The 26,865-nt window shown below is 35.0% G+C and overlaps 1 protein-coding gene across 1 annotated transcript in view; it reads right to left on the bottom strand.

The window, feature by feature from the left end:
* Positions 1–1,844: 1,844 nt before the first annotated feature.
* Positions 1,845–26,865, bottom strand: part of LOC129216949 (tyrosine kinase receptor Cad96Ca-like) — a 90,364-nt gene continuing 65,343 nt past the window's right edge. Inside the window, exons 4-12 of the mRNA XM_054851168.1 lie at positions 17,279–17,329; positions 13,815–14,288; positions 12,977–13,111; positions 11,146–11,302; positions 8,652–8,762; positions 6,614–6,795; positions 6,335–6,457; positions 4,397–4,508; positions 1,845–3,031 (exon numbers count right to left, since the gene is read on the bottom strand). Coding sequence (XP_054707143.1) covers positions 2,760–3,031; positions 4,397–4,508; positions 6,335–6,457; positions 6,614–6,795; positions 8,652–8,762; positions 11,146–11,302; positions 12,977–13,111; positions 13,815–14,288; positions 17,279–17,329 — 1,617 coding nt within the window. The 3' untranslated portion in view covers positions 1,845–2,759. The remainder of the gene's footprint in view (positions 3,032–4,396; positions 4,509–6,334; positions 6,458–6,613; positions 6,796–8,651; positions 8,763–11,145; positions 11,303–12,976; positions 13,112–13,814; positions 14,289–17,278; positions 17,330–26,865) is intronic.

Genomic DNA, 26,865 nt, shown 5'->3' with positions numbered 1-26,865 from the left:
GCTATTTAATGATAAAGTGCAAGCGCGAAATGATCCTATGTAATTTTGTTTAAAAGCGTTGCTTTTGCTGCAATAAAATATACGTTGGTTCATTTAAGGATTTGTTTTGATTACACTGTTCGGCAAAAAAAAAAAAAAAAAAAAAAAAAACCTTCAAAATGCTTCTGACATTTCGTCGGCTATTTCTTATGTAAAATAACCGCCTGAATCCGAATATGACCCAAGTTTTCCCCCTATACGTACCTTTTTTTTTTTTTTTAAAGGACCCCCAAGTTATTTCAGTTTTCCTTAGTTTCAGAGCAATTATTTTTTGTATTTATTTTTGGAGGTGAAAGGAGTCTTATATTAACTGCTAACATACTTTGGCTTGCAAGAGAGGTTTAAAGTTTAAGATCATGGATACTGATAGCAAAAGGGGGACTTGGGGGGTCGGTATACCCCCAAAATATCAAAAAACGATCTTTTTATTCTGCTTTTTTAAAACAGATTTTTTTTAAAAAAATTCGGTGCAGAATGAGAGTATAAGACTCGCTTCTATGACTATCATGTCAAAAAAACTTTCGCGATGTAAAAAAAAAACTATCACGTGAATGTCGCACGTTGCATACGAGTTGAATCGCAGGCCTTCATTCAAAAAGACATTCTTCTGGCTGATTCTTATGTAAAATGACCCCTTGTTTCCAAATACGACCACCTTTCCCCCCATCACGCCTTCCTTTTTAGAATCTCCATCCCCCCTCCTCTCCCGATTTAGAGCCCTTTTTTTTTAATTTGGAGGGGGAAAAGAGCATTACAATAACCGTAAACATTATTCTGAATGCCTAGGGATGTGAAAAGCTCAAAATCTTGTGCATATGTAGCAAAAAGTAAAACTTGCCACCCCCCTCAAATTAAAACAAGAGGGGATGCTTTTGTACAAAAATCGGTACGTGTAAAAGGAAAATGGAGATCATATTCGGATTCAAGGGGTCAATTTGCAGAAGAATCAGTCGGAATAGAATCGGAAGCATTTGAGAGCTTTTTTGCTGAACAGTGTGTTTGGGGGGTGCTCCCCATATTTTCCTTTTTGCTACAAACGCATAAGATTTTGAGCTTTGAACGTCTCTAGTCATACAGAACAATGTTTACAGTTATTGTAATGCTCTTTTCCCCTCGAAATAAAAAGAAAAATGGCTCTGAATCAGAGGAGGGGGGGGGGTTCCAAAAAGGGGGCGGAATGGGGGGATAGGTAGTCGTATTTGGAAATAAGGGGCCATTTTACATAAAAATCAGCCAGAAGAATCTTTTTGAATGAAGATCTGCAATTCAACTCGTATGCAATGTGTGACATTCACGTGATAGTTTTTTTTTTTTTAAATTTTTTTTACATCGCGAATTTTTTTTTTTTTAGACATAGGAGTCATAGAAGCGAGTCTTATGCTTTCATTCCGTACCAAAAATCTTTTTACAAACATCTTTTTTAAAAAAGCAGAATAAAAAGATCATTTTTTGCGATTTTTCTTATGTTTGGGGGGTAGGTGGGGAGTATCCCCCCCCCAAGTCCCCTTTTTTGCGATCGGTGTCCATGATCTTGAATTTTGAACCTTTCTTGCGCACCAAAACTATGTTAGCAGTTAATATAAAGCTCCTTTCAGCTCCAAAAGAAAAAAAAGTAATAATAAATAAATAAATTAATGCTCTGAAACTAAGGAAAATTGAAATAACTTGTTGGGGGGGGGGGCTTCAAAAAAACATTGGCACATTTAGGGGGAAAACGGAGGTCATATTCGGATTCAGGGAGGTCATTTTACGTAAGAAACAGCCGACAAAATGTCAGAAGCATTTTGACGGGCTTTTTTTTTTTTTGCCGCACAGGGTTATTACCCACATTACCCGGAATTTTTGTTTATCCGGGTTGCCTTCGGGTTTCAGTTAGTCCGGATAAACGAGGTTGTACTGTAATCAAGACCGGTGGTAGTAGTTCTGCCAGCCCAGGCGATGTCCACAGGTCCCATCCCCTCATCTTGACTCTTGCTTCAAACATCACTGCCTCTTACTGAACCAAAAAATATTGTCTTCAATTTTTATTTTGACTACATGAAATTTTCCGCCCCTCAAATCTACCGCACTAGGCGGTGGCAGAGGTCACCTTACCCCGAGCCGGATCGGACTGTAATCAAAAAACCTGTCAAGAACCAAACGTGGTAGCAATAGGATGGGTGTTGTGAAGATGACTGGCATTACACGCAAACCTCGCCTAGCTCTTCGTTTATATCAAATTAACTTGTATTTAGTTCTTTGATTCCTTAATTTTCTATAGTCTAGCATTATGTAATAAAGTTATGTATTGTAATGTTTAATTTTGTGTTCGATATTATCTACATGAAATTTTATAAACAGTTTAAGCGATTTTAACTAGCTTCAGATTCAAATCTTGACTGTAGGGTATTTACAACAAATGGCGGTGGTAAGGGAGGGAGGGGCCGTGCCTTCAGATCAATGTCTGAATGGAGGTGCAGAGTCTAAAAGGTTGAGAACCCCTGTTTTATACTTGTAAGCAATAGCAAGTCTGTTAAAATAATCTCATAAAAACTTCATAAATAATCTTGATAAAATCCACAGGCATTTTCTATAGACAGTGAGACAAAGACAACATAAAAATTAAAAGCATCTTCGAAATTACGGAAAACACGGTTGTCTCTCAAAATGAAATTTCCTGGTGGAACAATCCTACTCTACATCTGGCAATGACTTTTATAGAACAGATTAAGACTGTCTTATCAGAGTTTTTCGCCTGATAAACTGGTGATATTGTAGTATGAGTGGTCTGGAAATCTGTCTAGCTCTATATAGTCATTCTCGCTGATCAACAGCTTGTCCAAGAGCAGCACAAGTTCAGAGAAAGACGGTCGTTTGTTCGAGTCCTTGTCCCAGCAATAGAACATGATGTTGTAAACCTCACGCTTGCAATGCTCCGGCTTCTCTAACCTGAAGCCCTCTTTCACTTTGCGCATGACTTCAGACGCAGCCATTCCTGGATAAGGAGTCGAACCTAAAAACAAGAAATATATATTTTGTTAGAACAAACATTCATAGCGGTTATTCCCAAAAATAAACATATAAATCATTCGTTTTGTCTAGATAAAACATGTGGCTCTGAAAAATGGCCTGTTCTTGCTGAAATCACCTAAAACCATAAGAGTTTGTAAAAACACCAATATTTATCAATCTCTGTATGTTCGTTGAAGAAATGAGCTTGAAATATTGTCTGTCGTCACGAATTTCCATTTCCAGGCTAACCTTGCAGAAAGTTTTATTACACTGAAGGCATGAAATTTCGGGAGCTCAGGGTTCTTTTTGTTGTCATACATTCTACAATTTCTGTGAGTAAGCTCATTAACTTTTGCAAAACAAGCACTTAAACTCTCGAATTTTATCCTTATCTGAAAGAGCGAGCATCGTCACAAAAGAAAAATATTCATAGAAAAAAATGTGCTCTTTTTAAAGATGCTTACAAAAGAATAAACGAGCTGATGTGTGCATCACATGACTTCCTTTTACTCCAATTTAATATAATTTCTCCATTACTGGCAATTTTAATGTGATTCAATAGTTTGCTCTCTAAATATCACCAACAGTGACCAAATTAAAATCAGATTAAAAAAAAAAAAAAAACCCCTCCAAATTTGTCGCCAAGTTGGCGACAAAACTTGGCGACCAAAAGACTGGCGATATATCGCCAAGTGTCCACCAAATTATAACACCACTTGAGTTTACATCGAAATTAACAATGATTTCCCCCCAAAAAAGGCCAAAAGACCCCTTTAGGAACACTTGAATGCAACTAAAAGGGGAGGTGCACAACTAGACTCCCACTAGGAGTTACGTACCAAATTTCAACTTTCTAGGACATACCGTTCTTGAGTTATGCGACATACATGCGCACATACGCACATCAGCACATATATACATACATACATACATACGTACATACAGACGTCACGAGAAAATTCGTTGTAATGAGCTCTGGAATCGTCAAAATGGATATTTCGTGTATCTATACGTTCGTAGGCACTTATCCACGTGTGGTCGAGTCGAAAAAAAAACTCATCATTCATTCGGGGGTGAGTAAAATGGAAATTAAGGTCGATTTTTGAGTGAAAATTCTTTCGCGAATACAATACTTCCTTTTTTGTAAAAGAAAGTAAAAAGAAAGAAAAAAAGTGCCAAATTATTTCAGAATACTTATGCCACTGTAGTTGAAACAAACCTAACCTGGTAGCACTGTGAATGCTACGCAGATTCTAATCCTACTCACAGCATTACGACGGTACCAGGTTAGGTCTGCCTCAACTATAGAAGGTTTTGACTAAAAGTTACAGTGCACGTTTTATTGCATTGTAAGACAATGACTTACCCAACGTCACTATTTCCCACATAACAACACCAAAAGACCAGACGTCTGTTTTCGTTGTGTAAATATTATCATACAGGGATTCTGGTGCCATCCATCTTATTGGAAGACGTCCCTAGTAATATAAATGAATGAATGAATGAACAATATATATTATAATAAAAATATATATAACATAATAAAAACAAGTTCAAAGGCAATTCACTATGTGCAAACAGTCTATATATTGTAACACTCGAAATCAAAGAGGCTAGTATAGTGGTTCTCAGCACTGTTGGGGTCACTGGAAAAGTCAAAAACATAGATTTCGTCGGAAAGGAAGAAGGGGTGCATTCGCGATTAGAAAATCAAAACTTCCAAAATATACCTTATCGAAGAGTATGGTGCCAGTTTTAATTTGCAACTCATTTCCATTAAAAACAAACAATGATGCTTCACAAAAAGAAACGTTGTTTTGCCAGCGCTTAATTATAGTAGCCCATGCTTCTCCTGTTTTCAAACGGCTGTGAAGTGAACTCGTCCGAGGGCGAGCGCCATCAATTCTGGGGTGCACTCTAAATGTGTTGCACCATCCAGCATAAAACGATTTCATTCATTAGCGAAATGTTTGAAAAATAAGCTTCCGAATAATTCCAAAACCATCGTATAAAACAGAGATACCTTACTTAAGGCCAGCGAAACTAATCCGTGTGTCCCTTGTTTTGTTCAATGTTACAAATCGAAAAGCAGAGTTAACGAGAATGTTACAAACTTGGAGCCAAATACTAAGAAATCGGTTTCTGAAAAACAGATGCAGTTAAAAGAGAAGCCTATAGTATTGAAAACAACAATTATTGGTAGTTCATTTTATTTTCTTATCCCTATTTTCCGATGTAGTTTGGAATTTTTTTTAAATATTTTGAAATTTCACGCGTGTTCTGGTCCGTGAGAATCATTTTAAGATGAGATGTAGCCCTTGGGTAGAAAAAGATTAATTAGAAAACGTGCACAAAAGCAATGAAACGAACAGGCTCATACTTAACAAAACTCGGTTACATTAATATTTTATTGTAACTCACAAAATCATAATTGTTCTTATCAGGGTCGGAGTGGGTCCCGCAAGAGGGCGCCAACGAGGGAGCAAAAAAAAAAACAAAAAAAAAAAAAAAACCGATGGCGCACAGGTTGGAGGGCGAAAAAAAAAAGAGAGAGAGTGAGAGAGACGGGGGGGGGGGAACAGGCGGCGCACAAGTTTGAGAGCACAAAAAAAAAAAAAAAAAAAAAGACGCACAGGTTTAAGGGCGTACAGGCGGGAGGGTGCATTGGTCCCCGCGGGCCAGTTGCCCTGGTTCTTATGAAACCCAGTAAAAGTTGGGCAATTCCACGGGTAATTGACTGACATTTTTAGAGCAAACAGCTTCGTAATATTCAACGAAAAATATACTTTTCCCTGGGATATTGTATTTTTTAAAGTTGAATTTAATGGTATAGTAAAAGTTTCAAAATGCAATTTGGATGATCAAATAAAAATGTTAAAAAAATGGTATTTGACTGACATGCTATTTTTTAAAATGTCAGTCTATTACCATGTTTTTTACATTAAAAAGAAGAAAAAAAATCACCCAAAATGCATACGGATATTTTGCGTTGAATATTGCAAGATACTCTGCTTTTAAAATGTCAGTAAGTTACCCTTGGAATAGCCCAGATACCAATCAAATGGAACTACTATTCGCCACAAGAAGGCAACTGTGCGCATTTACAAGGGGTTTGTTACATTACCTTTACATTTCAGTCCAGTTTCAGTGTAATATTTCAACTGGACAGGTCATTTAAAGGAGCGAGTAGGAGCAAAAACAAAAATGTTTCTGAGCTTCAGATTTTTTTTTCTAATTTATTTATAGCAATAACAATAGCACTAATAACCAAATAAGATGAACAGAAGGCAATTTATTTGGCTACCTCAGACTTTCTTTCGTATACGTGGTTGATGATAACATCTCTCGCGAACCCAAAGTCCGCTACTTTGCAAGTTTTGGTATCTGCGACTAAAACATTTCTCGCCGCTAAATCTCTATGGATTATCTGCGGAAAAAAAAAGAATTAAACAACGCTAAACATTAAATGAACAAATAAAGGCAAAATAAATAAATTAATTAATAAGAGAACAGAGAGAAAGATCGAAAGAAATAGCTTTGTTTGTCTTGTTGCATAGAATTCCAAACACATTGAATTGCTCACCCCTTTGGAGGAGAGATATTCCATCCCTTTGGCAACTTGATAGGCGAAGGAAGTGAGATCCCTGGACGTCAGATTCCTACTGCTTCCGTGTAAGTTTCCATAGAAACGTTCTGCTCGGCTTTCTCGCAGGTATGTCTGTAGTTTTCCATTGTGCACGTATTCCATGATCAAGAACAATGGATCTGAAAAAGGAACAGAGAACAAAAAATACTAAATTGGTGTGACTGGAAACTTTTATTATTTTGAACAGCAGATGCCCTAATCTTGCTTCACTTGGTCCGATCCACTTCACCCCGAGGGAATAAGCCTGTTTACATGCAATGTACCTACAGCATGGGTATCACATCCAGAGACTCAGTTTCGTACATGTTGTGGACTCAGTCCGGAATAGTGAATAACGAAATAGGAAGCAGAAGTCATGTCATTGAAGCTGAGAGTACCAATAAAACTGGTATATTACGCAAATTTAGCTCACCAGCGAGAGTCATTAGAAATGGTGAGGTTCAACTCGTAAATTGAAAGCAAAGTTTGGCTATTAAGCAGTAAGTTACCATTCTTACGCCAGGTGCAATCTCTGAGGGTAACTTGCTGCTTGCTAAGCCAGGTTTAGTTCGCCGTCGGAAATCTCTTTAACAGACCTTCCAAGTGAACGAAGACGACCGTTTTACTTGCAAAATGAACTAATTTAGTAAAGACGCTGATTCAAGCGGAGTGAAATGAATCGGAAAGCGAGATCAGGATCCCAGAAATATCATGACGGTACAGTTCTAGGCTGACGGATGCATCATTGAGGGGGTGTGACGATTCTAGCGGTAAAAGTGAATCCAGCTTCTTATCTTTTTGTGTGCTTGTGGCGGGGGGGGGGGGGGGGGGAGAGTAATATTCCGATCCTATAGAAATCTTTTAAAACTATATTTAATTTGTAGATCTTCAGGCTAGCTGTTAGTTGTACGGGATGACAGTAGAATAAACGAACTTTGTAAAAGAAGAATGTCATTAATTTACTAAACAACCAGCTCACGGTAGTAACTTAGCAGATACATTTATGAATTATTATTTTTACCTATTCATAATTTTGATTAATTATACACGTCTTCGTGCTTTTCAAATTTGCCGAAACTTAGCAATGAGCCCTTGGTACTCAACTATGCCTCCAATTTTTTAAAGTACCATTTAGACTCCAAATGAGTTTAGTTCCAGATTGATGTAAGTATATACTGGAAGCTGTATAGTTCACAGAAACGTAAGACTTTGTCAAAATATTTTAATAAATTTTGAAAACAAGTATACATTGCAAAGAAAATGTGTGTTCTTTGATTACTGTAAGGAAATATTATATAGTCTTCATATACTAAATATATAAGAAAATGTTTAGCAGCAAAATCCAATCAGCGTCAAAATGGCTAACATGGAGCAATGTTATTTAAAAAGTGAAACGAATATTGATTTTTGCAGCATACAATAGTAGTAACTTGTGTCTTGACAATTATGAGATGAAAGGATTGACCTGGAGATAAATTAATTTCAAATAATTGTGATAGAAAACTTCTTCGTTTCAGGAAATAACCTTGTTTTGTACTCCAAAAGGTCGCTGTAGAAACAACTTAGACATTTAATTACAAACTAGAGCTGTGTGGAGAAGATGCATTTTACTTGCACAAACGAGAAGGAAATGTTTGAAAATCGGGAAACTTTAGGAGCAATAACTGTTTGCTTTTTGAAATCTGCCACAAAGCCGATCATAGGAAACTTCTTCGTTTCAGGAAATAACCTTGTTTTGTACTCCAAAAGGTCGCTGTAGAAACAACTTAGACATTTAATTACAAACTAGAGCTGTGTGGAGAAGATGCATTTCACTTGCACAAACGTGAAGGAAATGTTTGAAAATCGGGAAACTTTAGGAGCAATAACTGTTTGCTTTTTGAAATCTGCCACAAAGCCGATCATAGCCCTCATTCGCTGAAGGTCTCCGGAACTCATTAGCAGGTGGCTGAATGACGGGGGTGAGAGAAATAATTAGCAAAGTTCGTCAACTGACCTCTGTCGGTGCAGCAACCCAGGAGCGTGACTACGTTGGGATGCGGGTCCAGCAGCTTCATCACTTCCAGTTCATTCACCAAGTCTTTCTTTTCCTTCTCGGTGGCGTTATCTGGGGAAGAGAAAGAAAGAATAAATGAATCAGTATACAGAAGGAAAGCATCAATTGTACGAATACCATACAACCGAAGTGTCTAATTATCCGAACATATAAAGACATACACATAGAGATAGGTGGGAAAGAGGAAAATTTAGCTAAAGACAATTCTATCTCGTAATACTCGGCAATAAATGCAGGGAGGAAATACAATCGGCGTGAAAATGTCATTCACGAAAATGCGAACCTTCATAGTGCCTTGAAGGGCAACTATAGGGGATAGCGTGTCCCAAGAAATCGCTCCTCTTGCTGTCACAACCTGTGTAATCGCCGCATGCCGTTCAACACCAAATGTCGGATTGAACCGTTGGTTTGACCATCTCTACCCGCCAGGACCGTATCCAAAGGGGGGGGGGGGGCGAAACCCAAAATGTTTTGTACCGCAAAACAGAAGTTTTTTTTATTTTTTTATTTTTCAATTTCTAATGTCAGAAAAGGAAAATAAAGTGTTTTATTCTTAATTTTGTAACTATTAAACGAGTGAAAATTTGAAGACATGCAGAAAAAGCAATTCTAGTTCTCATTAGCTGCAAAGCATACTTGAAATTTAGACCCTTAATTAGGACTTCCTGCTCTCTTTTCCAATTCATTTCAGGGCCGTCCAGGGTCAAGGCAGGTCCCCTTGTCAATTTGGTAGACTTACCCTCCTCCAGGGGCGTGCACGGAAATTTTGGGACCCCGTCACAAATGATTTTTTTGTCTCCCCCATATTGTTTACCCCTATTTTCACTCCTAGTTTTAAAAATATTGGGCACCTCCAGGCTTGGGCCCAGACCAACAGGTGTCCCTTCTCCCCCCTGTGCACGCACCTGCCCCCTGCCCCTTAAACTCTTATAAAACTTATACTTCACCAATTTCCAGCCGGAGACTCCCCAAGGGTCGGGCCCTTAGTTTCTGATTAGTCTAGCATCTGATTACCAAGATGTACCAAATTCAGCTCCTTGATACATCCTGAGTAAAAAATGCAAAAATCATGATTCTCGCGTTTTTGTAGCATATTTTTCAAGATAAATTTTTGTGACTGATAGGTTCCTCGTCTTGCCATTTATTTAATACCGAATTCAGTATTTTGGAAGTTATTTTGTGATTGCTTGTTTTTATCTTACTTCTACTGTATACTGTTAATATCTTAAGCATGAGAAAAAAATAACGCTCACTCTACTTTATTTCATTTTCTGCACTACTTGTGATTGAAAAAAAAAAATTTTTTTTGCTTTTAGAAATATTTCGTTACATTTATTTTTAACTTAAAACGGTGTATCTTACAAAGTTATAATCATTTTGTAAGACTGTGCAATCAACTTCTGAAAAGTGCAAATAAAGTGCCTAAAATAATTTGAACTGTTCTAGAGTCTTTTAAAATTATTTAAGTTTTTGAAATTCCTTGAAAAGTCCTTCCATTTTGTCTCTTATCAAGAAAATAAAGTATGAATTGTCCAAATGGCCAGAATATTCCTCTTTCGTTCGTATTTTCTGAATCTCTACACCATTTCTTTTAAACATTTTTTATACCTTATTTTATACAATTTTCATACTGAAGGGCGTTTGATAAAAAGGGCTTGAGGGGGGGGGGGTAATCAAAAACTAACTACACTAAAAGTCGATATGAGCAGTAGACGTTGTACTTCTCTTTTCTCCTTTCCTCGTTTTTCCTCTCTGTCGATTTATTTCAACGATTTGTCGAGCAAGCAATTTTTATTCTGATTGATCTTGATTTAAAAAAGAAATGCATAACTTAAGACTTTGTTTGCCTATTTTTCTTCATATTTTTGTAGTCTCAAATACCCCATATGAGGCCTCAAAAAACAGATTTTTATATCTATTTTTCAAAAATTTTCCTGGGGGTAAACCACATGCACAACACAGAACTACAAAATACATTACTCTGCGCTAACTCGCCTTTTATTTAAAGAAAATGTTCATTTAAATGGCAGACCGGTTTAATAGGATCCGAATAAAGGAATTTTTACTGTAACTGAGAAATAATTGTCATTTCATAGAGCGGCAAAACAAAGTAGTTCTTTGGATGACTGAATTTATTGCCATTAGTGCCAAAATTATATAGCGCTAAAACAGTTATTTTATTTACCTAATGCGAGTCGATTGGCCGCTGGGCTATTAGCTTCCTGGTTCTCCAGTATTTAGAAACACGACAGGAAAACACAGATAGGTGCTGGGCATTCATCAAAGTTAAGCAGTCATGCCCTTCTCGGTATCACAAAGAGGACAGGTAGGAGCATTGAAGCGAAAAAGACGGGCACAGAGACAGTCCCGCGTCGAAATAGTGTTGAATGTCTAAAAATGACATTTAAAATAGACAGTAACATCAGTGACATACCTTTGAGCGTTTTTACAGCAACGAGGGCAGCGCCATCGGAATTGTATATGTTGAGAGCTTCACATTTCCACACTTGACCGAAGCATCCCTCACCTAACAGTCCTAGAAATCGGAGATGGTGCCGGGGAAATTCCCATTTGCGATTTTCTGGAATCACCTACAAGAGGTTAGGATCATAGGTAAATAGGGGTCAAAGTAAGGAATTTTTGAACTGCAATTAATTTAGCCCCGACTAGCAAAAGTTACAATGCCGTCTGCCGTCGGAAGGTAAAGGGCAGTACCTGCAAAAATGAGTTTGGAGATACAGTTGGTTCTCTGTTTAACGACGCTCTATTTAACGACTATCTCTATTTAAAGACGACGTTTCACGGTCCCGGATGATCCACTGTAGTTTTAGCATTCCATTTAAGGACGTATTTCTACGAAAGGACGATTTGTTGTGGTCCCTTGAAAGTCGTTGAATAGAGAGTCAACTGTATTTGAAGAAAGGTGGTTTGGATTAAATACTAACAAAGTTAAATGTTGGAATTTGACGTTATTTTTCGGGCTTTATTTTCAGAGTAAACCAAATAAGCAAGTACAATAAAACTATAGCAGGTACAATAGATGACCAAAAAAAAAAAGAAAGAAAGAAAAATGCAGATAATGCCCTTTACCTTCTAACGGCATATAGCAACATCTTTCTGGATATTACTTAAACATTGACTGCGTTAAAATAAATGTTTTTAAAACAGGGTTGTAAAAGGTTGTATATATATATACGATACAGAATTTACACGTACAATACGAATGCAACAACATTTAATTTTGTTTTTATTACTATTTTGTCGTCAATATTTCCTAAATGTTGTCGGTACCAAAGAAAAAAATATATGTAGTTACAAAATTGCCTAATATTGTCACACTTAAAAGGTAGATCAGAAATGTGCAAAAGCTGATTTTCTTTTTTCTTGACGTTTTATTCACTAAGAGTTATCTGTTGAAGGACCAATCGAAGTCTGAAGCGAAGGTAATAACAGTTTTCCAAGTCTCGGCAGTGTTTTCAGCGAAGTTGCAGAGTTGGAGTCGGACTGATTTTGAGAGAACGAAGCCAGGAGTCGAAGGTAAAAAAATTCTAAGAGTTTTAAATTTCGAGTTTCCCCCAAAGTCCAAAACTCTGCTAACGCTAGTGGAGTCCGAATTAGAGTTGGGGTCGAACTGATTTTAGGGTATAGGAGTCGGAGTCAGAATCGAATACTCTAAAACTTCCGGGAGCCGGAGTCGGCGATTTTTCCTTTGTCGTTGCAGCCGTAGTTTTCAGAAACAGAAATAACTAAAACGGAGTACATGTTTCGTGGAACATAAAAATGTAATTCCAGAATGGTGGATCAAACTTCTGGTCTCGGAGGGGATCATTATTAAAATACGTTGTTACTGTTACCTATCCTACATAATTAGAACACTTCCATGAGTTCGAAGAAGTTTAAAACATGGAAAGCGAAAGCGGGACTTAGTTTGAAACATTCGTTGTCGCCGATATGTGTACAATGCTTAATGACTAAAAGTTATCCTCAGTAGTTTAAGAAATATATTTTAGCATATATAGTGCTCAGTGACCACAATTTTTTTTTTATTGACACAAAAATTATAATTTTGTAACATGTAGAGATTGAATGCTTTTTTTTTCTTTCTATCCCTGCAGACTAGCTCTGTTACTAGAAGACTTTTTAGTCCCTCAAAAAGAAGATCTTTAATAAAACAACATTTAGTTACTAAATGTTCCAAAAAAAATTCTTTCCCTTTCGATCACGAATGTTCTGAGTAATGTCGAATTAAAAAAGGTTATACTTACTCCAGTGGATTCACCAGATTCGTATCTATTCGAGTTGGCCATTCGAGGTCTCTGAAGGTACAAGATGCTTATGTGAGGATTGGCTTCCATGTCATCCGACAGCTCACTCTGCCTGCGGTCCGTAAGTTTTTTTTCCTAGCATAGGACAAGCAATTGAGTGTATGAAAAAGCTAATTTTTCTTGTGCAACTTCTTAACGGTAATGACAAAGTAGTTTAAATTTAGTCCACACACAATCAAAATATAACCTCACTCATTTATAGTTTGATACAGGTGACATACAACATTTCTAACAATAAAACATTTTCAAAGATATGTTATTCGATTTTACTAATAAATAAATACGTTTTATGTGTGCTTTGTGCCTCAAAAAAAAAAAAAAAAAAGCTTTATGCTCACACATTCAAAAATGACTTTTTACTTTTATTTGAGGAAATAAAATCAATGGCAAGGCAGTGTGAAATTACAATAAAATTAAACATAGTATCTTTTTCAAATTTTTAGTCCCTAATGCTGGAATTCTTAAGATAGAACTTCTTTCTCCGTTACGACAAAAAAGATAAGTTTTTTGCGTAAAATCACGTTTTTTAAGCAAAAGCATATGTACAGATAAACTTAAATAACAAATCTACATTTAAATATTAGATTTCATCCATATCGTTAGAGCTGTTCTGAGATATGAAATACGTATACCTTGCTTCAAGTAATCAGTTTAAAAGCGCTTTTAGAAGTTTTTTTTTCACCACTATATTCCACTCCGCTGCAAACGCCACTAATTTCTTGGGAATGAAAAATAAATAAAACGTTAATTAGTTATAAAATATCGAAATTTTTCTTACTGCTTTTAGTTTCTCCTGATTTCTACATCTTACTCTAAGAATCCACAACAAGGCCACGACCACTGGCGCAAACGCGACGGTCAGCAGCAAGGGAAGAAGAGTCGACACGTCAAACTTGTCCGTCTCCCCTTTTCCGTCGACGTCCGGTTTCCCGGCATCCGATTTTTCGGAGCCAGAGATTTCCGTCGACGATGCCGGAGGTGAAGGTGTGACTTCAACCGAATTTTTATCCGTCCATGGGTAGATATGCGATGTAGGGAACATGAGTGGAGCATTGGGTCTTGGTCGGTCGGACGATGGGGGTGGTCTGTCTGGGAAGAGTCCTGGTGGCGGCCTGGACAGGGTATGGAATGGAGGATGAGGTATTAGACTTCCTCGATTCGGAGGGCCGTGAGAACGAAGAGGATTATCTACAATGGACTGGGATGAACTGTTATTTGGCTTCAGGACTCGGACAAGGACTTCAATTTTCGCCTGTAAGAGAAGATAGGTATATGGAGAACTGATTTCATTAAGTTGCTCTATTAAAAATAACTATCCGCCTGCCTTGACTAGCTGGCTCGAATTTTTTGCAGTTAATCATTATGCTCATTTTACTTGTTTTCCTACCACGACGTAAAAATACAAACGTCTCCCGTGACAAGTTTCCAAAAAAAATTTAACATCAATAAAAAAAAAAAAAAAAGACTTCGTTTTATTAGTTGAAAGTATTTTTCCCATATCGCAAAAATTTTAAAGAAGACGTCTGACTATTTGGCAGAATTTAAAAGCAAAGCAAAAAATAAGCGAGATAAATAGCAAGATTCTTTTTTTTTTTAATTAATGACTAGCGGTATCCGCACAGCTTTGACCGCCGTAGAAAATTAAAAGGTCATTTGGTTAGCCTGTATATTTACAAATAATGGAAGATGACTTTCTCGCCAATTTGCTATGTCCATTTGCTCGCACATAGTCGCATAAGGTAGTTTGCTCGTCCATGTTATGGTAATTTGCTGGTCCACGTTATGGTAATTTGTTCTTCCACATTATGATAATTCGCTCGATAAAATGTTCTTAAAATTGGAGTAGAAAAAGAACAAAATCGTATTTTCGAAAAATCGCTTCGAGGTGCACACCCCCATGCTACAAACTAATTTTGTGCCAATTTCCTGAAAATCGGAAGAACAGTCTAGGCACTATGCGCGTCACAGAGATCCAGACATCCAGACAGAGAGACAGATTCCGATATCCAGACAGAGAGACTTTCAGCTTTATTATTAGTAAAGATAAACCAAAGAGAACAGTTTAAAATTGTTATTGTCGTTAAAATTAGAGATACTTTGAATCAATGACACATAAATGAAAGTAAAATACATTCATTTCCATATTTTATCGACGAGCAACTGAGAAAGACGCATATAAGAGCTGACCTGAAAGTGAGCGATCATTACATCTATCTAGGACGGTAAAAAAGTCAAATGTCAAAATATGAATGAAAGGTGATCAGTAAAAATGGCTCATGTCATGAAAAACATTAAAAGAAATTAGTTTACTTTGATTAAAATATTACTGATGCTTGAAGATAGAAATTTACTATACATCTTACAAATAGTAGAAGAATTCAATTTACAGTATGCTGTTCAATATTCAATCCGTCTGGATGTAAAATGGGTTTTTTTGACTTCTGCCATTTTTACCGCCCTGTTTTAAAATAAATGTATCATATTTGTTTAAGTTCTGATCATTATAAATCTTTCTGCAGTTTGTTTTAAATAAATTTATAACAATTGTTTAGGTGCTGATAATTATAAGTCTTTCTACACTTCGCTTTATAAATGTATAACATTATTTCAGTTGCTGATCATTATAAATCTTTCCACATTTTGTTTTATATAAATCTATAACATTTGCTTACGAGCTGGTCATTATAAATCATTGTTCTCTTTGTTTTAAATAAATGTGTAACGTTTGTTTAGGTTCTGATCTGATCATTGTAAAAATTTTTACATTTGTTTTAAAAAATTTTATAACATTTTTTTTATGTGCTGATCATTATAAATCTTTCTACATTTTGTTTAAAATAAATGTATAACATTTTTAGGTGCTGATTATTTTAGTATTTTTACATTTCGTTTTAAATAAATGTGAAACATTTGTATATGTGCCAACCATTATATATATTTTTTATATTTTGTTTTAAATAAATGTATAACATTTATTTTTGTGCTGATCATTTAATTTTTTTTTACATTTTGTTTCAATTAAATGTGTAATATTTGTTTATGTAATGATCATTATAAAATTTGTACATTTGTTTTAAATAAATGTGTAACATTTCTTTATGTGCTGATCATTATGAAAATTTCTATATTTTGTTTTAAATAAATGCATAATTTTTGTCTATGTGTTGATCATTATAAATCTTTTTACATTTTATTTTAAGTAAATGTGTAACATTTGTTTATGGGCTGATCATGAAAATTTATTTTAACATTTTGACGTAAACACAAAATTTAAAACAAAATGTACACCATTTGCTTAGGTGCTGGTCACTATAGAAAACTTTCCACATTTCGTTTTAAATTTATGTATAACACGTTTATGTGCTAATCATTATGGACATTTCTACATTTTGTTTTAAATAAATGTATAACATTTATTTATGAGCTGTTGATTTTAATATTTTTACACTTTTGTTTTAAATAAATGTGTAACATTTGTTTATGTGCCAATCATTATATATGTTTTTTATATTTTGCTTTAAATAAATGTATGATATTTGTTTATGTGCTGATCATTAAAGTTTTTTTCACATTTTGTTTCAATTAAATGTGTAATATTTGTTTATGTGCTGATCATTATGAAAATTTCTACATTTTGTTTTAAATAAATGTGTAATTTTTTGTCTATGTGCTGATCATTATAAATCTTTTTACATTTTGTTTTAAATAAATGAGTAACATTTGTTTATGGGCTGATCATGAAAATTTATTTTAACATTTTGTCTTAAATACAAAATTTAAAATAAAATGTAGAGCATTTAAACGTTCACCATTTGTTTAGGTGCTGGTCACTATAAAACTTTAAACATTTTCTTTTAAATTTATGTATAACATGTTTATGTGCTAATCATTATGAACATTTCTACATTTTGTTTTAAATAAATGCATAACATTTGTTAATGTGCTACGCATTATGAATCTTGCAACATTTTGTTTTGAATAATTTTATAACATTTGTTTATGCGCTGATCATTAAAAACCTTTCTTCATTTTGTATTAAATAAATGCATAACTTTTGTTCATTTTCTGATCTGATTATTATAAATCTTTCTACGTTTTGTTTTAAAGGTTTCAGGAAGTTATCTGAATTTCAGTTATGAATATTTTAAATTTAAGCACAAATATTATTATGGCAGTAAAACATTTTAAAGCATTTAACTGTAGTATTATTTTTAGATGAATAAATAACTTTTATTAACTTACCGTCTGATGACCATCGTTAGCCGTGATAAATAAATAATAATCACTTCCAGCCTGAAAAATAAAAGGATATGATGTTACCTTATGATTGACCTTAGAGACACAAAAGACAATAGATAGATGCGTCACTTCAAATAGACATTCTCACCGGATGGAAGCATACGCCAATTATTATTTTATTTTTAGCGATTTCAAACAAATACAAAGACCTAGTGGCATAGGCGCTAGCGAAAAATTCCCTCGCCGTGAGTCTAGGTTCAAATCCTGGCAAAGTCATGATACTATTACTTAGCGAGCCATTTTTTGTGGGATTCTCTACCCCCATCACTGTGCCAACGTATCACTAGACATTTCATTCTAATCATGTGCTGTTAAACGCTTTAAGCTGTGGGTTTTTCAGAAACACTCCTATGGGGACACTTCATGCTCAGTCAATTTAACCGAACGAAATTGCATAAGATGGTTCATCAGATTACAATCGAACTATTAAAAGTATCTACTGCAAACTGAAGAATATTCTTGTTTCAAGAAAATATTTCAAAATGTGAAAAGTAAAAACGTTTACTTTTGTGCAGAAGCATCAAAATAAAAGTTATACCATGTACAGGGTCGTTGAGGTAAATCCGGAATTTGTTTATTAACTGCCCTCTAGCGGTTGTTGTGTGCATATTTGCGAATAGGTTATCTAATGTGTAGTTCATACCGTCACGAGGCGCGCGCATATAGACACGTTACAACAAGCAACAACATGAGCCGGGAACAAGACAGAAGAGCAGCGATCCTTGAGTCCCTTCGTGCCGGTAAATCACCAAAGGAGATTATTGAGTGGTTATTTTCAGGTGTTGTCTTCAGGTCAGTTGAGTGGATGCTTCAGAAGTGCCCACCGTCATGCACACCAAATTTCCAGCAGCGGTCATAGTCCTTGGGGTTATCAGCAGCGAAGGGGATGTTATGCCACCTCATTTCTTTGAAGAAGGTCTCAGAATCAACGTCGATGGATTCCATTCACGTATTGGAAACGGTAGTCAAGCCCTGGATGGACATGGTGACCGCCGGAAGAGATTATGTCTTCCAGCAGGACTCAGCGCCAGCCCACAAGTCGAGAAAAACCCAAGCGTGGCTTCACAGTAATGTGCCCTACCACTGGACACCCGACTTGTGGCCACCCTCCAGCCCGGACTGCAATCCTCTCGATTACTACTTTTGGGGCGTATTTGAGGAAAAGGTTAACGCAAAATTTCATAATACCAAGGACGCGCTGAGAGCCACCATTACTGAGGTGGTGCCCAACGTGGACAGGAAGGAGGTGAAACATGCATGCGGTCGGTTCCGGTCACGTCTTGAGCGAGTGGTGGCAGCTAACGGCGGCTATACAGAATTTCTTTTTATAACATATTTTCTATGATATTGCAAAGTTGTGTATAAAATAAATCCTTTTTGTTTGCGTTATAAGAGTTTTAATACTTGTGTCCCATTTTCCGGATTTACCTCAACGGCCCTGTACTAAAGCATAGAATTACAAAAGCATTTTGCATATACGTTTTTCGGGGTTCCAAAGAATCCCTTTTTGAAAGTGAAAATATCAAAAATAATAATGATTTTCAGCGTGAAGCATACATATTTGTATATTAATAAAGGGGTTTCTTGGTGAATCCAAACACTTTTGTGCTTTAGTGATATTTTTTATTATTTTTGTTCAACTAAAAAATTTGTTACTTCCGTAACTGACAGTCGTTGGGGAACTAAAGCTTTATGTACGTTCTGAACCACTATCGCATGATCGAAAGTGTTTAAAAATTATATCTGTGCACAGAGTGTGGTTTTTCAAATTGTTCGAGGTTTTGTTGTGAGTTTTTGCGTATCACGGCATAACATTCGCATTTATTTTGAATAATAAGGAAAAATATAAATACATTGTTTTTCTTACGTTGACAAAATGTCATTCTTCTGAAAGGGCGATGAGTTCCAATCTCATTTTCTGTATGGTCCCTTAAAACTTTAAACTAGAATATCGCGTTTAGTTTTAGTCGCACAAATGTCATTATTTTTGTGTCAATAAAAGTTTTCAATGGAGATTATTTCTCTAAATATTAGTTTGGAAACCAAGGGCCCATATATAAAAAGCTAAACTTTGTATTTTTTGACTCATTTTTTATTTTTGCTTCAGATTTTCAATATTTTAACTCTGCATCTTATTTTGAACAGTTTTGCAATTAGAAGTGTACATCTAGGACTAACGGTTGCGAAAATAAAGGTCTTGCAGGTTAAAACGGAACACCCTGTATAAACACGTGAAAAAACGCTCTTTTATACTGAAATCATCATTTTTGAGACCGTTTAATAAAGTAAGATGATTAGATCTCATATTTTTCTGACATGAGTCTAAAACTATTCTACGTAAAGCATAATTACAGATCTTGCTCAAAGTTATTGACTCAGGCGTTTTAGAGTATTTGACCTAAAACTATGATTCTTTTTGTTTCAAATCATGAACTTTGAGACCACGTAATTTAAAAAGTTGATTAGTTGCCATGGGTTTCTAACCTGGACCTTAAATTACACCACTCGGACTATAACTACAGCTGTGTCCCAAAGTTGTTGACCCGTCGTGAACAAAGTTATTGACCTTGGGCATTTTTTAAAAAATCATCCACTTTGAGACCGTTAAACTACTAAAGTCAAGAGAAACGAAAGCTATTTTGTATTTTTCTTAGTACTATAATGTGGTGAGTAGTTAATCATATACAGTCGAGTCCCGACTTACGTGAGGGATGCGTTCCAAGACTCCTCGCTTAAGTCGAAATTTCGCGTTGTGGAAAAATATATGCATGCAAATTTTTTTAATGCATACCAAATACTTTTAGACACTTATAAACACCCCACAAACTGCTCTAAAGCATTCCTTAACCATACACAACAGTTTATTACCTTAAGAACTGAACTTTTACTGTATTTAAAAAAATTAAAAACTGTTATTCAACATGATATACTTTAAGGTCACAAATTGAATGACCAATGAGAATGAAAGACTGAAGACATAACATAAAACAACACGGTACGCACAGCATGTAGTAAAATTAAAATGATGTACTATAATAGTATTGTATAGTAAATACAGTAACAATATTTAAGAGTTGAAATTGAAGATAGTGATGATTTATGCTACATGATCAGATTGTTATATTCTTATCAAATACATTTGAAAATACCGTTGCTTCGCCTTTTCTTTCACAACGTTTCGATTTGTGTGGCAACATCTCCTCTTCCTGATCTTTTTATTAATCCACAATACAAGAGCAGCTTCCATTTTCATAACATTTACTTTGCTAGACAGCTCTGCAAGCTTCAATACAGAAACTTATTTTTGAACTTTTAAGGATATCTTTTTGTTTTCACTTTTAATTGTGGCTATGGAAGATTCGACGTTTTGTAGCTGTTCAAGCATATTGAAAATCTTAACCATTTAAAAAAAATAAAAAAATCAGAAACTTTTTTTCCCCCATCTTCATAAACTTTAGATGAAGGTGCCGTTATATTTCATCAACTTTTATATTTAGAATGAAAAAAATAAATAAATGAAAGATGCTGAGTGGTTATTTGATGCACTTGACTAGTTTGGTATGGGAACTTTGGCTGTCAGTGATGCTTAAAGAGATGTAATAACATTAATAAAATCAATATTTAGTAGCCAATAACGAAGCTGATACTTCCTCCCAAAAAAAGTCGTGTTGTGGGCAAAAAAATCGCGTCAGCTCTAAAGCTCGTTGGTGGCAAAAAAATTGCGTTTTTTTTTTTTTTTTTTTCAGATTTAATTTAGTTCTATACATCCTTATTGGTTTGCCTCTCGTATGCTAGAGAATATCGAGCATGGTGCCGGTCCCGGCTTTTTCATTACCAGTATCATTACTATTATTCTATTTAATTTTTTGACGGAAAGATTAAATTTAGACCTCCTCAACTGCCTACTTTGATAGGCAAGGGGAGAAAGAAAAAAAAAGAAAAAGAAGAAGAAAGAGCGAATCGAGTACCCGGGTATTTGTCAGGTCTAAGTGGCAAGATGGGATGGAGGGGCTTGGCATGGTACAACATCCGGGTTCTAGCATCCTGGTTGTGGCGTCTCTTGTCGATCAATTAGGAACAGAAGGGATCTGCCAGACAGCAAAACTGTTATCGCCATCTTTCAGAAAAAAAAGGGGGGATTGGCGATTGTTTTTCTCTCCTAAATGACTACACGTAATTGCTTCGTCTCGTGCCTGACTCCAGCTTTCTTTTTAATGGACTATTCAGATGCAAACGGATTTACTTTGAGACTACTTCTCGCCCAAGGGAGAACAGTTTTTAGGGGCGCGATGTTTTTCATTATTTCGATTAAGGTAGACCGACAAGAGAGGTTTCTAGAGCTGATGTCTGGAAGGGGTATGAAATAAGCTCAGTAAATTGAACTATAAAAAATAATTTATGTCCCCATAATTTAGAGGGGAGGAAGAGGCGGTGAAAATCTCGAAGTTTTTGCACTGATTGAAATTTAAAGACATATAAAATTACAATTGATAGATATCAATAAAATCAAACATTTAAAAAAAAAAATTCATTTCTATTTCAGAAAATAATTTCGCTAAGATTGTGAAAAACAAATCCGCCTAAGATTCCAATTTTCCCTTAGGTCCTAATCTTAATATTTTTTTAACTGCTCCAATTTGAAGGAAAATTCGTTGAAATACCCTTGGCAAATCAAAAATGAAACATGAGAATGTGGCGTCCTGGTCAAGAACTTTCCAACATAAAAAGTTTGGTTCTAATATCACTGTTCCCTCAAAAGTTATTAGACATGGAGGAGTGATCATACCTTCAAATTTTCAATTTTTTAATGAATGCTGAAATAAAGCAAATGTTGTTGGTTTATTTTTGTAATTAGTGATGTTTTTAAAAGCGACATTAAACCATCTTTCATGCTTTTAAAGAACTTTTATAAAAAATATATAGCATATTTTCGGTTTATTTGAATTAAAAAAAAAATCCTGAAAATCCTCAACACCTAGGCAGCCGAGTCAGAGGGAAATGACCTATTCCGACTGCAAAATCAGTCCGACTTCACGACTCCGTCTGTTACTGCGCAATCCAGGTAGCCTTAAGTAGAGTCCCTACTAGGAACTTTAGCCTCAAAGACTCCGAGAAAAAATGACCGACTCCAAATCTCGGAATTTTAAAGCTTTTGACTCCCGACTACGACTATTTTACTCCAAAAAACAGTCCAACTCCGCAGCCAGCCAATACCTTCCCTGTATAACCGCCCCTGTAGTTCATGAATGAAAACCCTCCAGAAAATAAATAGTTGGCAATTTTCTTCTCAAAAACTGAGGTTTCAAAAGTTTTTCCTCGGATGAAGTAAGAGCAGTAACTTTTCTATATAAGTACAACTCCAAAAAGGAAAAGAATAAAAAAAATTGTGTTTGTTTACTGGGTTAGACGTTTTCATTTCGGACTGGGTGGTTTTCTGCATCACTTTTCATCTTCCCCCTTTCTTCCCAAAACCCTTGAAGCAGAACCATAAAAGTTCTCCAGTTTATTGTTTTTTTACACGTATCAATATTAATAACAAAAAAAAAAAAAAATGCCATGTACCAAATGAAAGTTTTAAATGACATTATAATTTTGTGAAAATGAAATTGTACTTAAGCATTCGTTTACTGTGTCAAATGCTACCATTTTTAGTAATGCTATGAGTGTTTGAAAATGAAATTGTGGTTGAAAGTTCATTTACTGTGTCAAGTGCAACAAATTTTAGTGATATTATGAATTTCTGAAAATGAAATTGTGCTTAAACGTTCATTTACTGTGCCAAATGCAATAGTTTTAAATTAAAATAATTTCTGAAAATGAAATTGTGCTTAAGCATTCATTTACAGTGCCAGATGTTAGTTTTGAGTGATATTACAAATTTCGAAAAATGAAATAGTGCTTATGCGTTCACTTACTGTTCAAACTACTTTATCATCGAAAATTGAAAACTTCTACTAGATAAAATGCAGTGAAATGAACTTTTTTAATTAGATTCAATTTTTTTCCTAAAGCTTTTAATACAAAAGAAAGAAAGAAAGAAAAAAAAAACAATTATTTCTAACATTTTTCTCACTTTATTTTTCTGTCTTTCTTTCCTTTCTTCTTTTTTGTTAGCAATCAAGATGCTTAATGATTTCACTTTGCCATCGTTTGAGGTTTCTCATTCTATTGTCTTTGTGATGGTAGACGTAAGTAACGTGATGTGGTGAGATGACCAATTCGAACAATAAAAAGCAGAAATATGAATTACAGGGTTTTAAACTATGTGGAACACGAGCATTTTTGTACAATTACATTCTCACAGTTTGGTTCCTTTGAACTTAATGATAATAAAATTACATTTTTTTTCTCCAAAAAACGAATTTGTTATTAAGACGATAGCAAAACGGATTTTTATATAAAACGTCCTTTTGACTTATTATTCCACCTCTAATAGTTAGATAAGGGGAAGCAAAAATAACTGTTCGTGTTAATTTAATGCTTAAAAATTGTTCCCAAGATAAAAAAACAAAGCTTGCTAAGAAAATATTTTATTTATAGAATATATTTGGGGAACATGAAGTGTAAGCAATAACTAGAACTAAGTATTTTATTAAAAAAATAAAAACTCTAAATTTGACGGATCTTCTGACCTTATAATTTGGAAAGATAAAATTTCACTTTTTGCTCTCTTCGTTTTTAACTTATTTTCCAAACCTTGAAGCAGGTGATGCAGCAAGTGCTCGATATCAAATATAATGTAGCTTGCTTTGCAAATGTGTTGCTTTTCTTTCTGCGAATAAACTTTAAATCAAAAAAAAAATAAATAAATAAATAAATAAAAAATGTTTAAATATGAGGTAGTAAGAAGCAAAGGGATGTAAGTGGACACTTTCAAGTTTTTGAGAAAAACGCGTTTAAAAATAAGGTCCTAGGTAGACTTTCATTAAAAAGTAATTCTAAATCACGCTGTATAACATCACCTACCAGGGCTACTAGTACTATTTCTTGCCCCAAGATAGAGGAGAAGTTCACCTACTATTTGTGTACTGGTTATCTCCAAATATTTTATTTTGCCACTTACATCCCTTTGCTTCTCATTGCTTCATATATCTTTTTTTTACAATGTTCAGTAACATCCCTTTGCTTCTCATTGCCTCATATGTCTTTCTTTACAATGTTCAATAACATCCCTTTGCTTCTCATTGCCTCATATGTCTTATTTTTACAATGTTCAGTAACATCCCTTTGCTTCTCATTGCCTCATATGTCTTTTTTTTACAATGTTCAGTAACATCCCTTTGCTTCTCATTGCCTCATATGTCTTTTTTTTACAATGTTCAAAAACATCCCTTTGCTTCTCATTGCCTCATATGTCTTATTTTTACAATGTTCAATAACATCCCTTTGCTTCTCATTGCTTCATATGTCTTTTTTTGCAATGTTCAGTAATATCCCTTTGCTTCTCATTGCCTCATATGTTTTTTTTTACAATGTTCAGTAACATTCCTTTGCTTCTCATTGCTTCATATGTCTTTTTTCACAATGTTCAGTAACATCCCTTTGCTTCTCATTGCCTCATATGTCTTTTTTTTACAATGTTCAGCAACATTCCTTTGCTTCTCATTGCTTCATATGTCTTTTTTCACAATGTTCAGTAACATCCCTTTGCTTCTCATTGCCTCACATGTCTTTTTTCACAATGTTCAGTAACATCCCTTTGCTTCTCATTGCTTCATATGTCTTTTTTTTACAATGTTCAGTAATATCCCTTTGCTTCTCATTGCCTCATATGTCTTTTTTTTACAATGTTCAGTAACATTCCTTTGCTTCTCATTGCTTCATATGTCTTTTTTCACAATGTTCAGTAACATCCCATTGCTTCTCATTGCCTCATATGTCTTTTTTTTACAATGTTCAGTAACATTCCTTTGCTTCTCATTGCTTCATATGTCTTTTTTCACAATGTTCAGTAACATCCCTTTGCTTCTCATTGCCTCACATGTCTTTTTTCACAATGTTCAGTAACATCCCTTTTGCTTCTCATTGCTTCATATGTCTTTTTTTTACAATGTTCAGTAACATCCCTTTGCTTCTCATTGCCTCATATGTCTTTTTTTTTACAATGTTCAGTAACATCCCTTTGCTTCTCATTGCCTCATATGTCTTTTTTTACAATGTTCAGTAACAAAGTTTTATAAAGTTTAAATATAAACAAAATAATCAAGTCTTCCCTGGCAAAAACAGCTTGAATAAAGAAATTTTAAAAGCAGTTGCATGCATCTGGTATATGTTTACGATATCGAGAAGGTGTTGGCACGCTCTCCCGCATTTTAATAGCCAACAAAATAGTTACTGCTCTGGTCACCTTTTTAATTTATCTTCCGTGCACGTCTCCTCTCTGAAAAAAGAACCCGGAACTGGGACGTAATTGCCATTCTAAGATTAGTCAATGTAACGACCGGCCGGTCTCGGAAGCAACGGCGCAGAAACACAATAAATTCATAGGAAACAAGGGAAAGTGCCCAAATTACGGGATAGACGGAGTATGTATTTATATCGTCCTTATGTTAAATGCTCAGGTTTTCGAGACGACCCCTCAATGAATTTTATCAGCATTTTAAGCTGTTCATTTTTTCGGACGTATCCCGTGCGTCTTCAGGGCCGCAGAGAGCCAAGGCGGGCCCCTTGTCAGTTATGTCACCGGGCGCCTCTCCCCCTCAAAAAAGAGAAAGAAAAGAAGAAAACAAAAAGAGAAAAAAAAGGGGGGGAGGGGAAAAAATGGGAAAAAACATTAGAAAACTGATTCCTAGAAAAAAATTAAACTCTGTTTTAAATACCACAGCAGTGAATGTCAAAAGAATAAATTTTACTTTATTTTTACACTAGCAGTACCCGCGCAGTGATGCCCGTGCTAAAATTTAATGGAATACCGTTGAATGAAAAAAAATTGACGCCCCCTCCCCCTCTGATGTGAAAGGATCATTTTTCTTTGCATAAAATGCGTACAAACCTTTTCAAAAAAAAAGACAAAAAACTATTAAAGTTTCTTTGGAATTTAAAACTTTTCGTCAAATCATTGAATTAGATTTACAGTTGCTTTAAGACTCTATTTGGTGAGTGAAGCGGTTTTTACTGCAATTTAAAATATTTCGCCAAATAAACAACAACAACAACAAAAAAAGACATCAAATAATAACTTTCAAATGTAAATATTATTCCGCAACTCTATTGTTTATCGCCAAACTCGCCCAGCAACCATGCTATCATAATCAGTCTAACGTGTTTACCTTAAAATTTATTTCTCGTTAAAAAAAAAAATCTGTCTACAAAACTTAGATTCATTTTGAATCATAATATACCTTTCTTGAATTTTCTAAAATCTCTTCTATTTCAATTAATTTCTCTTTTACTTCGTATATTAATTGGGTTTTAAAAAAACGAACTATTAGTTAAATAAATACTTTTGTGCAAAAAGTAAAATAGGAAATAACAACGCCAAATAGCACACTTTGCAGATTACTGCAGATACGTGTTTCGGCGTTACAATG

This window comes from Uloborus diversus, chromosome 2 (genome assembly GCF_026930045.1).
Source record: "Uloborus diversus isolate 005 chromosome 2, Udiv.v.3.1, whole genome shotgun sequence".
Classification (NCBI taxonomy): domain Eukaryota; kingdom Metazoa; phylum Arthropoda; class Arachnida; order Araneae; family Uloboridae; genus Uloborus; species Uloborus diversus.
Note: the sequence above shows the minus strand (reverse complement) of the source record. Positions and strands in the feature narration are given on the sequence as shown.